Source organism: Berghia stephanieae, chromosome 5 (assembly GCF_034508935.2).
Source record: "Berghia stephanieae isolate SIO BIC M18660-M18661 chromosome 5, UCSD_Bste_1.3, whole genome shotgun sequence".
In the NCBI taxonomy this organism is placed as follows: Eukaryota; Metazoa; Mollusca; class Gastropoda; order Nudibranchia; family Aeolidiidae; genus Berghia; species Berghia stephanieae.
The window spans coordinates 24,819,737-24,837,563 of NC_088364.1; the positions used below are offsets into that span (position 1 = coordinate 24,819,737).

At 33.4% G+C, this 17,827-nt stretch overlaps 1 protein-coding gene across 3 annotated transcripts in view; it reads left to right on the forward strand.

Annotated features, from left to right (window-relative positions):
• LOC144972642 (COP9 signalosome complex subunit 3-like) overlaps positions 1-17,827 on the forward strand; it is a 44,526-nt gene that overhangs the window by 24,459 nt on the left and 2,240 nt on the right. For all 3 annotated transcript variants that reach the window (XM_078914110.1, XM_078914111.1, XM_078914112.1), the window contains exons 6-15: positions 822-914; positions 1,570-1,644; positions 2,620-2,724; positions 2,928-3,017; positions 7,233-7,283; positions 7,522-7,623; positions 10,130-10,201; positions 11,286-11,372; positions 13,081-13,194; positions 13,532-13,612. In XM_078914110.1, coding sequence (XP_078770236.1) covers positions 822-914; positions 1,570-1,644; positions 2,620-2,724; positions 2,928-3,017; positions 7,233-7,283; positions 7,522-7,623; positions 10,130-10,201; positions 11,286-11,372; positions 13,081-13,194; positions 13,532-13,612 — 870 coding nt within the window. The remainder of the gene's footprint in view (positions 1-821; positions 915-1,569; positions 1,645-2,619; positions 2,725-2,927; positions 3,018-7,232; positions 7,284-7,521; positions 7,624-10,129; positions 10,202-11,285; positions 11,373-13,080; positions 13,195-13,531; positions 13,613-17,827) is intronic.

Below are 17,827 nucleotides of genomic sequence, written 5' to 3' on the forward strand. Positions count from 1 at the left end.
AAATGGTGGATTTTGTTTTGAATCATTTCTAAGTGGGTAAATTTCACATGCTACAGAGGAATGGTATTAACTGTTTAAGTAAATATGCTGATATTGAGCCCGGCTTACAGGGGGAGCATACCCGCAGACTCCTTTAGAAAGCTCAGGTGCTTCATGCTCTCTATCATTATTTATCATCTTACCCCTCAGAAAAATACTAACAATAATAATAAAGACAAGAAATGGGACCATCATAAGGTATTCACTTCAAGCAAGATGACTCCATGCGGATTGCACTGTATTTTCTTTAAATACATTTAGATTTATTTTACCAAAATTCACTTTGGAGTTGATACAATAGACAATGCTGAGAATTTTGCTCTTTTGGTAAACTCTTTTTGTGAGAAATAATCACATCTTCTCAGGAAGTTTATTATTTTTTAAAGTAACAAAACACTTGAGCTTTTATATAGTCCAATATCCACTAAACAACCCCAAAGCGCTTTACAACAATGTGTAGTGAGTAAATTTTTATATAAATCAGAGGCTCCAATTAATCTTCTTTCTTTCAGTGTGCCCGTGGATTACACATTTAGATTTATTTTACCAAAATTCACTTTGGAGTTGATACAATAGACAATGATGAGAATTTTGCTCTTTTGGTAAACTCTTTGTGAGAAATAATCACATCTCAGGAAGTTTATTATTTTTTAAAGTAACAAAACACTTGAGCTTTTATATAGTCCAATATCCACTAAACAACCCCAAAGCGCTTTACAACAATGTGTAGTGAGTAAATTTTTATATAAATCAGAGGCTCTAATTAATCTTCTTTCTTTCAGTGTGCCCGTGGATTAGCACCTTTGGTTCATGCAATTCAGAAAATACAAATTCACCCAAATCAACTCACCTCAATACATACCAACCTCTGTCAGGTAATCATTGTGTCATATGTACATGTATTGTGCTTAAATTACGTAAAAGTGCTTGGTGGGCTTGAGGTCACTATTTCTCTGTCTTCTATATCCCTATATCTGTTTTCCCTTTCATTGTTACTTTCGTCTTTGCTCTGGATTGACATTACTAGAGATGATAAGAAGATGAAATTTCTCTTCCCTTGTAAATCTCTGTTATGTACTATTATAATTATAAGTTTTGAATCTATTCTATTTTGTAAACATTTGAGTATATCCTTCATGGCTGAATCCTTTGCTTGTACCTAGATGGGACTTTTAGCTAATATCAAAATAGGCACATCCAGGGACCGCTCGTGGAATCTTCTATTCCTTTTTTGAACCAGTTCCCTTTGCCTTCCTTTTTCTTTGGTGCTTTTAACTTCAAATGATCTTCCTTTTATACTGACGTTGAAATGACCTAGAAATATTGCAAGCACTTAAAGTAAAATTGGATAGCCGTAGATACTCTTTATTCCCTACCTAAAACAATTAAATTTGAATTCCTGTATCGTTATTATATGAAGAGGAAAAAAATTTCGAAAAAAGTTTGTTTGGAGGATTTTTGTGTTTGATGATTTTTATTTATAAATTATTTTTCATTTTTGTGACTTGTGATGTAACTTTTTCTCTACAGCTTTGTTTGTTATCAAAGAATATGAAACCAGCTCTTCAATTTTTAGACAGTGATATCAATGACATCAGTCGGGAGGTAATTTATTGTTTATTTTCAATAGGGGGGGGGGGGTGGTTGTTTTGGATTTTTAAAATTGTTTTTTTAAAGTGCTTTTTTTCCTGATTCTATGTGGCATGTTTTTACATAATTCTTATCTGATAGGATATTTTGGTTTGTTTAGTGTTTCGGTGCTTTGACACAACCAATATCCTTCTTTTTCTGTCGTCTTTCATGTTTATAAGGAACATAGATTTTTAAGTATATATGTGACCATCACCTGAAAATTATATTATATCAGGTTGGTTTGAATGCTGAAAATTGAATATAGAAAATCTAAGACTTGGGTTAATTTTATTTATTTTACAGCTGAGAATTTGGTTTTCTTTAGTTTCATTGCTTGCAGAAACATCAATTTAATATCAATTCAATTTTAGATACACTTTTTGAATCAGACTCCACTGGTAGTGATACTGAATTGAGGCTGTGAGTTACATAGGTATTATACCTGGCCATCAGCATTGGTTTAAGAAAAATAAATTTATAAAAAGTACAAAGAATGATTCCTTCAAATTACCGCCCAGTGTCTCTCGTATCTCAAGCAAGGATTGATTAACACTTCAAAATCCTAAATATTATATCGTCTGGCATTAACGTTCATTTTCAATAAGTTTTAATGACTCATGAAGTTCTGAAATTGGAGCCAAAATTTAATCATTCTATTAATTTTGCTTTTAAATAGTTGGGAGTTCTGGATATTGCATCACTCATAAAGTTACTCGTTTCATTTGAGATATTTTTTCGGTAAAACATTCTGACGAATATTCTCAATTGTTTGCTGTAGAATGCATCATTGAAGTTAATTTCTTTTTCTGTAGGTGCCCAGGTATAGCAGTTATACATGAATTCAGGCAATACAATTGTGTTTTACAATTTATTTTGAAATGATTAACATAAATGCTTTTGTAATTGTTTACCCATCTTGTTTTCTTTTTAATATTTCACATTCCCTAGGGAGGCCAGTATGATGCCAAAGACTTTCTTTTATACTATTACTATGGTGGAATGATATACACAGCCCTCAAGAATTATGAAAGAGCCCTATACTTTTTGGAAATAGTAAGAACTTTTTCTTTAAATTTTTAGTTATTAGAAATTATCTGCCCCAACTCACTTACCCCTAGACACGTCCATTTTTCTGGAAACTCCCATTGTAATGTACACAGGCCTATGTAATGAATGAATAAATCTGTTGCCTCAATTTCGCTTTCATTGATTGTTGATTGTTGTTTTAATTTTCCCTGTCCTCTTATATTCTCAAGGTTGTCACCACTCCCAGTGTAGCCGTTAGCCATATCATGATTGAGGCTTACAAGAAATTCATTTTGGTTTCCCTCATTTTGCATGGCAAGGTAATGAGACGAAATTTTTAAAAACTATTTTGTTTTTTGTGTTTTTTTCCAGGAAACTCCATTTGGCGATATTTATATATATTTCTCAGGCATTTGATAAGGAGAGATTGTCTGTTGTTTGTTTTTGTTTTGTTTTGTTTTTTCTTGTGAAATATTGATAAGCATTTTGTCAATGATATTTTCATATTTTTGTAGCTTCTTATATGCTTATTATCCTCATTCCTTTATATTTTTTGGTAGATTTAATTCACATCAATCCCAAATAATTGATCGGTTGAGTTTCTGTCTTTGTATTTGACAAATTACAGTCAGGTCTCTCTAATCCGAAACTCCACAATCCGGATGTTTCTATTATCCGGACAGGACACCTGGGGATGGATTTTTTTCTCTAAGCCGGAAATTCTTGTTTCCTGATCCGAACACTTATTTTGGGAATAAGCCATTACACTATAGAGAATTTATGACTTGGCCCTGCCTCCAGCCTCCTCAATCAACCTTGTGATGTAGTGCATGTGCAATAATCAATAGACGTCAATCATATGTGACTTTTTTTTTACACAATCCGATAGGCACTAGTCCATCCCACAGAATATTCTGTGGCCCAAGCCCCGTTACTTGATATTAATATCATTGGGCATACAAAGGCCATTGTTTTCAATAAGATAAAGGTAAGTTTTTTGGGGCAATTGACATGGATGTTGAAGTTAGATCTGACATGACCGACAGAGAAATCATTAACAGTGTTGCATCAACATCACAACTGACTGAGAACGTTGAATAAGATGACAGTGATGTAGAACCTCCTAGCATCACCTACTATCGCCAACAAAATCGATAGAGAGAGAGAGAGAGTGTGATGACCTCGTGAAATAGTACATGCTGCAACATCCCTCTGAATTCTCAGAGAAATTGTCTTAGTAATCAAGTTGTGTGAAAACAAAAAAAGAAGGGCAAAAGAAAAACAGTTAACACATGTGAATTTTTTAAAAACAGATAAATAAAACAAAAGACAAAATCAACCCCCCAATCAAATAAAAAGTTGAAATTATAATTACATAAATAAAAACAATCCTAATATACCACTCTCTGACAAATGATGAAAAAGGTATGATCCTGTTGTTTTTTGCCTCTTAGATTACCATGGTCTGGGGTCATAATTACATCATATGTCACTTTATTTTCTGATTCCACTATCCGAATGGAGACGTGATTGTATTTCACTCTATAAGTACTGTACAGAACTCAGTATACAGTTGGGTTTGTGTCCAAAACTCAGTATGAAGTTGATTGTGATACTTCTGTGATGGACGGAACTTACAATATATAAATTGACAGTTGGATCTATGATCTAAAAGAGCATTATCTTAATCCAAAAATATCATGCTTGCTGTTGAAGAGTGTGAATCCTAAATGCCAAATGTACATTTTTCTTGAGGAGAAATAATTATAATACAGTTCCTACTAACTTAAGCCTTTGACTCTACTAAGGAGCATAGATCATTAACAAATCCTTTCCATCTTGTCAGCATTGCACTCTTTGTTTCTTTTTTTTTTTTTTTTTTCCTCCTCCGCTTTTTCTTTTTTTTTTTTTTTTTAAATTCTAGACGCCCTTACTTGCGAGAGGCCCTTTCGGATTCCATTTCAACCCTAATCATACTGTTTTGCTTCTCCCACAGAGTAATCAATTCCCATTTCCTCCTTTTTATTTCTGATCCTGTCTTCCCACCTAATTTTAAAGATGTGCCTGAGGCCAATTTTTAAAAAGATTTGCTAGTATGTTGATATTTGATTTTACAAAAAGAAATAAGGAAAAGTAAAGAACATTATAGCGTAAAATAGAAGATACTTTCTCATCAAATAACATGAAGGACACGTGAACAGGCCTCAAGCAAATTGTTGGGTTAGCTGATAAAAGGGAAGAGTTGCCACCTGATATTAACCTTGATGAATTAAACAGATTTTACTTCCACATTGACCAGACCGATGACTCAGAAAATATTTGTAGATTAAAATCAAATGTTGAGTGGTATCTGAAGGATGAATGCAAAATTGAAATAAGTGAGGATAAAACGAGGCATGTGTTCAGTAAGTTGCTTGAAAAGAAAAAGGCAGGACCGGATGGGATAAAACCAAAGACTTTGAAATTGTGTGCAAGTGAGCTGTCTTTTATCTTTACTTTATTATATTAAACCTCTCTTTATTTTCCACAATTATTCCTTCTATATTGAAGATGTCTTCTGTAATTCCTGTCACTCAAGTGTCACACATTTCATCAATGAATGACCTGAGACGTGCGGCACTCACTTCCATAATTATGAAATGTTTTGAAAAATTGATTTTGCATCATATTAACATATGCTTTAGCCCACACATTGATCCTTTTCAGTTTGCTTACCATCCGAATTGAAGCGTTGCTTTCAATATTATGCAGTCTCATTTTTTGATCGCAAAATTGTTAGATCTAAAATTGAATAAATTTATTGTTGCATGGATCTTAGAATTTTTAACAGACCAAACCCACTTCGTGAAAGTAGGACTAAACAATTCATGCAACATCACTACCAATGCTGGTGTTCTCCTAGGTTGTGTACTGTCACCAGTACTTTTCACAGTGTACACGAACGACTGCAGGAGCACCCATCTCAAAAATGTCCCAATTATAAAATTTGCAGATGACACTTCACTACAGGGCCTTATAGTATATAACAGTGAAACAGCTTATTTTGAAGAAATTGAATCTTTTGTCTCTTGGTGTGATGGAAATTGTTTAAACTTAAATGTAGGTAAAACAAAAGAATTAGTTATAGACTTTAGAAAATCAAAACCATCCATCACCCACTAAAAATCAAAGATCAAATAGTAGATCAAGTTTCAGAATAGAAATATTTAGGAGTAGTCATAGATTGTAATCTGAAATGGACACAACATACAAAACAAATTAAATCTAAAGTTAATAAACGCATATACTTTCTCTCCAAACTTTCTAATTTTAGAATCAATTCAAGCCTATGCACATTGTTTTATGGATCAGTCATTGAAAGTGTGTTGTCTTTTTGTATATCAGTCTGGGGGGAAAACATTAGGATGGCTGATAAAATGCTCTTAAATCGAACTATTAAAAGAGCATCAAAATATACTAATAAAATAGACGATTATGACATTTTATTTGAAAGGTGCTGTCTCCGAACATTTAACAAAATTAAAAGTTGTAAGAAACATCTCCTCAATAGACATATCGCAGCATCTATTAGGAGTGACAGGGTTAAAACCAAAATCAAAAGACATAAACGTTCCTTTCTCCTGACAAGCATCACATTATTCAATATGCAAGAATTATGAACCTCTGTTGTACTATTTATTTCAATTTTGTTGTTCTTAGCCATAGATATGGTTTACATTCTTATAGATAATTTTAGCGAAATGATTATGTATTCACTAACTGATCTATTTCTACTCCATTTTTATTTTCTAAACATCTGCAGTGAAATATTTTAGATTGTGTAACCAAGTATACTCTTAAATCAATAATCAGATTTATTTTTATTCTGTAAAGCCTACATATTATCTATATCTATATTTCTATATAACATTAACTATATTGCATGTAATAGATACATTCTTATTTAATTTATTTTGAGATATTTATAGGTCATTTAATGCTGATTTCTGTGTATTTTTAATGTCAAATCCTTCTCTTTTCGTTGCCATGTCTGTTGTACAATTTCCGAACAGGATGAATAAAGTTTAATATTATCATTATTATTATTATTATTATTATTATTATTATTATTATTATTATTATTATTATTGTTATTATTATTATTAGTATTATTATTATTATTATTATTATTATTATTATTATTATTATTATTATTATTATTATTATTATTATATACCTTCAGGTTTCTCTGCTCTATCGAAAAGTTCTGATTTGACATTGGACATCTGTCTTTTGGTTTTAATAAGAGGATATAATCCTTAGATAAGTGCTTTTTAAATTGATACATGTCTTTTTTTTTTTTTCTGGGTTTGTTTTTTTTTTTTATGATTTGTTTTTAAGCTCGAGCGCATTTAACATACCGACTTGTACAAACAACTTTTCTGAAATACCTCCATTCATATCAAATGGCATATGTGTTTTCCTTATAAATGCTAGAGAGATAAAATACTAGTCATTAGAAATATAATTTTATTGGAATTTTATCTTCCATCCAGATCATTCAACTACCAAAGTACACACCTCAAGTAATTCATAGATATATCAAGGTATGACCAAAAAAAACTATTTTTAATACCACAAAATTCTCAAATAAGGTCATATTTAGTATAATACAGACTTTTAGTTTTTTATTTAGCCTTAAAATATTAAATTTAATAAGGGAACTAAATACTTCATCTGTTTGTCATGTACAAAATGTCATTATCTTTTATATATAAAAGAAAATCTAAATTGTTCACTCGATATTGATGAAACTGTTACAAATAGAATTGTTCTTATTTTCAGCCCCTTTGCCAGCCATACAGTGATTTAGCTAATGTTTATGCCCAGAACAACTTGGAAGAATTAAGAACGACCGTTGGGAAACACACAGACATATTTAATCGAGTATGTCTATTTTTTATTGTATCCTCTTTCATCTTCTTTTTGAACAAAGTTTGGAATAATAGCTGATACCTTATAGCAGCAAACAAACAACAAATACTGTATTGGGAGTTGTGTTATTATTATCATTGCGGGTGGTTGGATGGGAGCATCACCCTTGAATCGTATACCTATGATGTTCGCATGGGTGTACGATCCGATAGTGATGTCGTTTCTTCTTCTCTTTACTAGCCTATCTGTCTGGTTGTGATTGTATTTTTGACAGGATATTTTTTCCTGTAATCCTTGCCTGTTTGTTCTTGGTATTTATAATTTAGCTTAGTCTTTAGGTTTGATTTTGATTGACATTTGTACTATTTTTGTTAGATTGCTGTTTTTTTTAGCGGTCTCTCATAAACTCAATTGTGTTGGAAGAGACCTAAAGCAACAAACAAACAAAAAATATTATTATCATTAGGGGAGGGGGGGGGGGGGTGATAATAGACACTTAGATAACCACGCCTCTCGGACAGTTGGCAGTGATTGGTAAACATAGCAAACTACACCGGTTTTACTATCGATGGTCTGTGTCTATGTAAAATATCCACTGTTCTATTGCTTGATGAATAAAACCAACACAGAAATTATGTGTAAATTTAAACGTTTATAATATGATCTAGAAAATCATTTGATAACTATCACCCATTTGGCAGTATGAAAATAATGATCAGAGAAGGGTCGAATTCATCACTTTATTGCAACCAACTGTGTTTGTCCGAGCACGTGTAAAGATTGGTCAAAAATCTACTGGTTAATTAGAAAGAGAGTAGTAGTGGTGATGGTAGTAGTAGTAGTTGTTGTTGTAGTAGTAATAGCAGCAGTAGCTACAGTTTGTGTGTGTTTGGAAAGGGGGAGGGGTGACTTTGACTTTTGTTTTTTTTTTTTATAAATGACATTGATTTGAACTCTTTTATCCTGGCATATGATAACATTTTAATACAAAGCATTGCTTAAGAGATTTATGGTTCTTTAATTTGATGTCATCAAAAGAATATTAATTTATCTTGAAATGTCTCAAAGGAGTATCATTTGGACACTGCATTGCTTAGAAAAATTATAGGATTGATCCAGAGGGACGCAATTAATAGGTTTAGCTTTATCCTCTCAAAATGATGTACCGGCCATAAAAATTATTCCAGAATGAGACACATCAAAACCAAACATCAAAAGTTGCATGTAAGCTGTCAAAAATTGGATAACAGTGAAAAGGCTCAATGATCAAAATCTAAGGTTGTCTTTATTGTATTGGGAAAATCAATGACTGAATAATAGACAGTTTAAAGTATTGGCGCACATCTTTAGCATCTTTGTCAATGAGAACATTTCATACTAATATTTCCGTTTTTGTCAATGTTTAATATCCCCAGAAACGACATAAATACAGACATATCATAAACATTTATGACACCGTTAACTAGATTTCATACTAACATACAGTATTTACATTCTTTGTTAATGTTTAATCTACTCAGAAACTACATAAATACAGACATGACATAAACATTAACTACGTCATTGGTTCTTTTAAAACTATGCTACTGCAGCACCATGCTAGGCTACAACTTACACACATCTAGAAACATTGTACATTGCCTCTGATTAGAGAGCGTCATTAGCTTCCAGTCAAGGAACACATTTAATACAAAGTTCTCACAATTTGCTTTCAATGTCTCAATAATATCTTGCCAAATTACCTATTTCTGCAATAAATTTTAATACACTGACTCGATCTCTTTGCTTGTCAGCCAAAAAATAACAATAGTAAAATGGAGTAAAAGCTTATAATCAATTTATAAAGGCAGATGATGTGGACCTTTTGGGTTTCTCCTTTGTCAACAAAACGTGATGATTGAAACACTAAAGACGAATGAGAGATGAGAGGATTTCACTGTTAAGGGAAATAAACAAAACAGTGGAGGAAATTGACTGCTCTTTTATAAGGAAGCGTGAATTAAAATAGGATACAATAATTTTATTTTTTTATTATAAATGTCATATGTTGTTGGCTATGTGGTCTTGTGGTATGACATTTGTCTTCGGATCAGTAGGTCCAGGATTCAAGGCCCACTCTGAGCGGCGGATAGTTAAGTCCATGGAAATGGTTCTTTACTCACATTTTCTCACTGTGCAAACTTACTGCTTGGCCATTAACAGCATTCTCTCTGTCCGGAAAAAAATTGTAATATATCGCCTAACTGATGTCATGTCTTGTCCTATGCGTTGTGTTGCTTTAGGCCTGGGTCCACTTATTAAGCACTTTGAGAGTCTGTTATTACCACTACTATGACTACTAAAATATCTACTCTTATTACGACTGCTACTACTACTACTACTACTACTACTACTACTACTACTACTACTACTACTACTACTACTACTACTACTACTACTACTACGACTACTACTACTACTTCTTTCTCTCTACTAGTCATACTGCTACCATAACTCACTTGGCATTTTTTTAAAACAGGATAACAATATGGGACTTGTCAAACAGTCTATGACGTCATTGATCAAGAAAAATATCCAGAGGCTTACGAAGGTGAGTTTTTGACAGTTGATGGGTTTAGGTTGAAGAGATGAGGGAGTTTTGTATACTTTTGTATGTGGTGTTGGTGATTCAGTGGTATATAGAGTTTTTAGAAAAGCAATTTTAAATGTTTGGGGTTGGGGTGTTTTTTTCCTCTCGCGGTCACGTGGTGTCTCATGTATCTGTTTCCTTTTTTCCAGGTTTCTCTCTGTCTTTGTCTTGGAATGAGATCAATTGGTTTTCTCTTGGCCTTCGCCAGGCTGAAAGAGAAACATTCAAATGATTTCGGAGATGATATTTTTTATATTTTGTTATGTAAATCATCTCTTTGTTATGTAGTTATAGCTTATTGTTTGAAAATATTTTATAAGCATTTGAATGTTTTCATCAAAGAGGGATTCTGTGCTTGTGTCTGGATGGAACTTTTAAGTGATTTCAAACTAAGCACATTGATAGTTTGCTCTTGGAATCTACTTTTATTCCCTATCCCAATCCACTTCATTTATTTTTTTCTTGGGTACTTTTAATTGTAAATTTTAAATGTTTTTGACCATCCCATCTTCTTCCTTTTACTAGTGCTGAAATGACCCAAAAGTGTTGCAAGCATCTTGAGTTGGTATGAATGGAAAATTGAACAAATGTGTTAATTTGTTAAACAAACTCGAGTTAAAAACAAACAAAACATTGTTGAGCATTGTCAATGATTGGATGGGCGACCATAAACACAAAACCCTGTCCTTAGTGTTGTGTCCTTGGGTAAGTCACTTCTCACACATTTCCTCAAGATGGACATTGTATGTATACAAAGGACTTGTACTTTATATGGAATGCTGGTACCATGATGGAGTAGATAAAGCGTTGTGAAATGTATAAACCATGATGAATCAGTCAAAGTAATCAATGTAAATGGTTATAACTCTATCTCTATCTCTGTCTATCTATATATCTATCTCTCTTCTGTGTGTGTATGTGTGTTTTTGTTTTTTTTTTTTTTTCACAACATTGTTTTCTTTCTTTTACAAGTATTCAGCAAGTACGTAAAATTCTGTTGGACTTTTAGACGTGAACAATCTCAATCATATCTTTATTTTTCCAGACGTTTTTGACATTGTCACTTGCTGATATGGCTAGCAGGGTGCAACTTTCAGGACCCAAAGAAGCAGAAAAATATGTTCTTCACATGGTAATTGTTTACAATAGAGTTATTATAATTTGTTTCATCATTTTAGTTGACCAGAACATGTATGGCAATGACATGGTAATGGTGGTGGTGGTGGCAGTAGTCATGCTGACGATCTGATGGTGATAGTAGTTGTGGTAGTAATAGTGATGATGTTGTGGTTTAGTAGCAGTAGTGGTAGTAGTAGTAATAGTAGGAGAAGGAGGAGTGGAAATAGTAGTACAGATCACAAGAAACAAATGAGAATGACTATTGTCCATTTTATTTTTCTCCAATTTTTTAATTTATTATTTTTGATATGTTTATATAATAGGTCTGGGATTAAAATTGATATAATTTTGCCTTAAAGACAACATTTGTCTTTGGTGCTGGAAAGAATGGCCTTGAATTCTTGACTAAGTTAGAAAATCACAGTTATAGCTTTTATTTTATGAATTTAAAGAGAGATTTTAATCTGGTATGTAACTAATCTTTTTTTTTTTTACAGAGCAGACACGTATTTATTAGAATTTCCTCAAAAATATTGTGTGCGCTGTGTTTAAGGTCACAGCTTTACCACAAAAATTCAACTGTTCCTTTATCATCCTTATGTTAATGGTTGAAAAAACCCTCAAAAATGTCTACAGATCATTATTTTGGCCAATTGTCACTAAACATGCGCAGTGCCAATTAATCCATAGACTACTGTAATCATACATGTGCGAGAAATCAATGATGACGTCATACTACGGTAATCACACATGTGTCATTTTAATGTGATTTTAACATTTCCTGATCATTTTAGACCTGCTAATTGAAGATATGCGACTGCGGTAATCAACAAAGGGCAATATTTTTGACTGTTTTGCCCACTCAGATGATGAAATTGACGCATCCGGTTATGAAACTGATGATAGGTGGAATGATGATAGTGCCTTTCAAAATGATTTTTAGTTCCCATTTTACCCTCTTTTATCACATTCATAGTTTAAAAAGTAATAAAGCTTCAACATTGGTTTTGGTATTATTGGAAAGTTTATTCAATTCTGTACCACATAATGAAAGTTAAAATCAAAACTTTGAAAAATATATTTTTATAATAATTTCAGAAAGTATACGAATTAGGTGGTACCTATGTCAGGACTGTGGTAGCCTATGGATTAAAGATGAAAGCCCACCTCTAAATGTAACTTGGGACAGTGTTTGGGGTGCTAACAAAATGGACAATATAGTGATAAATACAAAAGCTTGAAAGCTCCCTCCTCTTCCTTCTCCTTTTACTCCTCCTCATCCTACTTTATCTTCTTCTTCTTATTCTACTACTACTACTTCTTCTTCTTCTTCTTCTTCTTCTTCTTCTTCTTCTTCTTCTTCTTCTTCTTCTTCTTCTTCTTCTTCTTCTTCTTCTTCTTCTTCTTCTTCTTCTTCTTCTTCTTCTTCTTCTTCTTCTTCTTCTTCTTCTTCTTCTTCTTCTTCTTCTTCTTCTTCTTCCAATGTTTTTGATATCTGATTAACTAGATAATAAAAGAAGTCACCTTTCATTGCAGGCACTCAAACCATACAGGCTGACATGATCCACCTTTGGCGAGCTAAAATAACATTTGACATATGCAAAATTCCACCAAATAGTGGTATTAGGATTTTCAGGGACTGGGGCAGATGAGGAAGGAGGGAGGGGTTCAAAACCTTAAAAACTTTGGAAGTTTTGCAATTGTTTTTTTTCTACTCTCAGATAGAGGATGGAGAGATATTTGCTGCTATCAACCAGAGAGATGGAATGGTACAATTTAAGGACAGTCAAGAAAAATACAACAATCCAAGCATGCTATTGCAGCTTGACAAAGAGGTACAAAATATTATTTTTTTGTATATTTATTAGGAAAAGAATTTAAAGTCAAAAGGAATAATACATAGTACCTTTATATAAATAAGTTTTGCTGAAGATCGTTTTTTTCTGGTCACAAGTTAAACTGTAATGACTATCTAAACATTATACTTTAGATTATTTTCCTCCTCGAATTAAAGTCAATATCAAACAGAAAGTTGTTATGGTTTATGCTAGTTTTATCTTAGAAAGTGTCAGTGTTAGTAAATGTCAATGTGAGAATTTGAAGACCATTCTAGCAATGTAAACATTCTTGTGCCCTAACTAGTGTTTTTACAGGATTCTTTTTTATTTTTAGATGCAACAGTGTATGAAACTAGATGCTCAGTTGAAAAAGATGGACAGAGAAATAGCACTCAATCCACAATATGTGCAGAAAGTGAGTTCTTTATAAATAAAAAAAAATAATAATAATAGATTTTAAAGGAGATCATGATGATCGACAAAGATACTGTAATATATCTCTCCTCAAAATGCAGGATCTTTGCTTTATGAATATACTGAAAGTCACAAGATCAACTGTAACTGTATTAGTTTTAGTAAAAGATGTCAGATGCTTTGTAGGGAGTTAATTTACTGCAACACTCTTTTAACTCAATGGAGACGCGTCAGACGCATTTGTCCGACAGGCTCAACACCACTTGTAGATGTGTCAGACAAATACGTCCGACAGGGATTTTAGATAGTTTTGTTGAGACTAGTCATTAGATTGAATACGAAAATAAACAAAAAATAAAATTTAATAATTTTTCTACATTTTTTGAGCTCTAAATCTTTATTTAAAAGAAAATTTTGGCTTTTTTTTGCTGATTTAATTTAACTATATTTACGAAGCTAAATTTATCCGATTTCCGGCTCAGGGCGAACGACGGCTAGCATTTGTAAACAACAATGGCATCTAAAAAGCGACTATTCAATACGAGTGAAGCGTTAGAAATTGTTGTGGAGGATGGATCGGACAATGAAGAAGATGTAATTCGTGCAGTTTCTGATGAAGAAGATGATAATTATGGCTTGGATCAGTCTACAGTACCGGAAAAAAAAAAAGAACCGAAAATGACCCTCAAAATATATATCATAGAAAATGTAAATAATGGAATACTTAGAAAATTTCAATAATTGTCTGGAAATGCCCCTCTCCAATCCAGAACAATCGTCCTAAGACCAAATTCCAAATGGTTCACTGCTGAAATCTGCAAATGCCAAACATGACAGACGTCATAAGGAACATATTTGGCGTAAGTCTAGACTAGAAATTCACAAACAAATGTATAAAAAAGCCAAAAATTTTACCAATCATCTAATAGTCAGTACCAAGCAGCAATATGTGAAGGACACTCTGATAAAAAGCAAACGTGATTCTCAAAGGCTTCATGTTTCTGTCAAAGAAATGATCACCCATCGAATACAACAAATCTACCAACAAATACATGTCCAAAAGAATTCTGTGACAAATTCAACACCTTTTTCACAGAGAAAATCTCCAACATCCGACTGGAACTAGACATTAACAGCGCCACAATACCATGTTATCCACATCCTAGCACGACATCACTAGTTGAAATAACAAGCCATGTGACTTCACCAATGGACACAACAGCAATGAGTAGGCACGTGATGACACAGTTCTGCTTACAAAATGAGGAAGCCCTACAAAAACTAGTAAATGATGTCAATATCAATAGTGAAGCCATGAGCCTAGACATGAATGTATCAAAAACCAAAGTGATAGTGATGGCAAAGGATCCCAATGTTCCCACTGACATAACAATTAAAGAAAGGAAACTGGAATCAGTTAAAACATTTAAATATTTAGGCCAACGTATCACTAATAATGGAAAAAGCGAAGATGAAGTCAGAACCAGAATTGCCCTAGCGAGATCAAGATTTGGTGACCTTAGAAATATTCTAACATCGAATCAAACCCAGCCATCAACAAAGTTACGAGTACTCAAATGTTATGTACACTCGGCTCTGCTTTACGGTTCAGAAACATGGACCATGAATAAAAACATTGAAAAACGAATTGAAGCCTTAGAAATGTGGACATTCCGTTGTTTAGCCAAAATCAGCTGGACCGGAAAGAAGACCAATGAAGAAGTGTGTGACATTATGAACATAAGGCCAAACTTATTAAAAACAATTAAAACTGGAAAGATCAAATATTTTGGGCATACAAAGCACCACATCTCCATCCAAAACCACATTTTAGAGGGATGTGTGGAGGGAAGGCGGACAAGAGGTCGACCGGCTGGATGGATGGATGGCATCAAGTCATGGACTGGCCTTACTGCAGCTGAATGCAACAACAGGGCGACGGATAGACATGCTTGGCAGGAAATTTCACGTCGACCTCTGAAGAGATGACACACCAGAAAAATAGAATATATTTAAAATATTTCTGGATTGCAAATACACCAATTCAATGAGGTTAGTTCATGACTGAAAATGCTTACAGGATATCCATGATATGTCGGTTCTGTGTCACTTATGAATGTGTGATCAAGCGTCGTTGTCAACTGCCAATTATTGCAATATCGATGAACTAAAATGTATGTCTCTATTTTGGGTATTTTAATTACTAATAATATATGATAATGAAATTTATTTATATTGCGCCCAATTCTCTATACAATAAAGCTTTGGCGCATAACAATAACATCAATCCATTGAGATTTTTCTCTCTCTCTCTCTCTCTCTCTCTCTCTCTCTCTCTCTCTCTCTCTCTCTCTCTCTCTCTCTCTCTCTCTCTCTCTCTCTCTCTCTCTCTCTCTTTCTCTTTCTCTCTCTCTTCTCTCTCTCTCTCTCCTCTCTCTCTCTCTCTTCTCTCTCTCTCTCTCTCTCTCTCTCTTCTCTCTCTCTCTCTCTCTTCTCTCTCTCTCTCTCTCTCTCTCTCTCTCTCTCTCTCTCTCTCTCTCTATGTCTCTCTTTCTATCTATTTCTCACAAACATACACACACACACACACACACACAAATATTCCACCATCCATCTACCTATTTAGCATAGCATATATAAAAGAAAAATAACTAATATATTAAGAATTCTCGAAATAAATAAGTTTTTAAGTGCTTCTTGAAAGCGAGTTCAGTAGGGACGTCATGAAGAGATAAGGGGAGATTGTTCCAGAAAGTCGGTGCAAAGTGACTAAAGGATCTTTCAGAAAGTTTTTTACCCTTTTTTGGCACTTTAAGCAGACGATGATCACCTGACCTTTATGCACGGGGCAGAATGTATGATTCGACAAGATCATTGAAATAAGCAGGGGTACTTCCGTGAAAACATTTAAAACAACCTTAAAGAGCACCCTGGCCCTAATGGGAAGCCAGTGTAAAGTCAAAAGCATCGGAGTCGTGTGTTCTCTCTTATTTCTTCTTAAAACTATTCTAGCCGCTTGATTTTGAAACTGCTGCAGATTATCAAGTAAGAAACATGGTGAATTAGACAGGATTGAATTACAATAGTCTAAACGAGTAAAAACAAAAGCAGACACTGGTCTTTAAAGAATTTTGATTTTAAAATGCCAAAAGTTGGCCAATACGGCGAATTTCACAATACAGTGCTTTGCAAAGTTGAGTCACATGATATTCCATGGACAAGTCTCTGCTGAAATAAATTCCCAGGTTTCTAGCGTTTTCAGAAAACGTTATTTTCACATCATCAATACAAATCGAAAGGCCTTGTTCACAAATGTCATTTTTAGGATTACACAATAGGAGTTCTGTTTTCTCATCGTTAATTTTCAGTTTATTAGCTACCATCCAGTTCTTCACATCTTCAATGCAGTTCTCCATTGCAAAAAATATAGCGGAAAAAAAACAGGATCAGAGGTCAATGTTGCTATCCAGGTGTTGTCTTTATTCAGGGGCTTCATTATCCAGAGATTGCACTGTACTTGTTTGTATCACCATCTCTTGCCATGTCAGATATGACTCTGACCTCATAAGTAAAGGAGCAGGTGTTGACAACTAGGCACATCCAGTTGATATCACTATGGGTGTTTTTTTGAGATCACCAAATCTTTAAGAATATAAATTAAATAGGCACAAGTATTACAGTTTTCATTGGTTATTTTGCTTGATTGGATAATCTAAAGGAAAAGAGACAACTGGAATCTTCACTTAACTGGCAGTTCGAGACAATTTCTCTGGTGAAAGACATTTTCCAATTAGAGTAGGTGTCACAAACTATAATTTCATTATACAAATAGCAACAATTAAATAACACTTTATTTATCAAAATTGGAAAATAAGTAAGTTATGGGTTTTTGAAGAAAAATAAATCTTGTTTAGGGAGAAAAAAAAATAGGCTTTGTTTACATAGATGGCCCTTTGCACTGAAACAAGCTAGCAGGCCCAATTTTTGATATTGTAATCTTCAAAGGCTGCTGATTTTAATGATCTAGGTTTTTTCACCAATAACTTAAATTCAAAACAGAGAGGCTGTTCAAATAGGCCTTTTTTTTTCTTTAATGATTTATGAAAAAACACAAATCTTGTTTGGGGGAAGAAGAAAATAGGCTTTGTTTACATAGATGGTACTATGTGTTGAAACGAGCTAGAAGGACCAATTTGATATATTATAATCTTCAAAG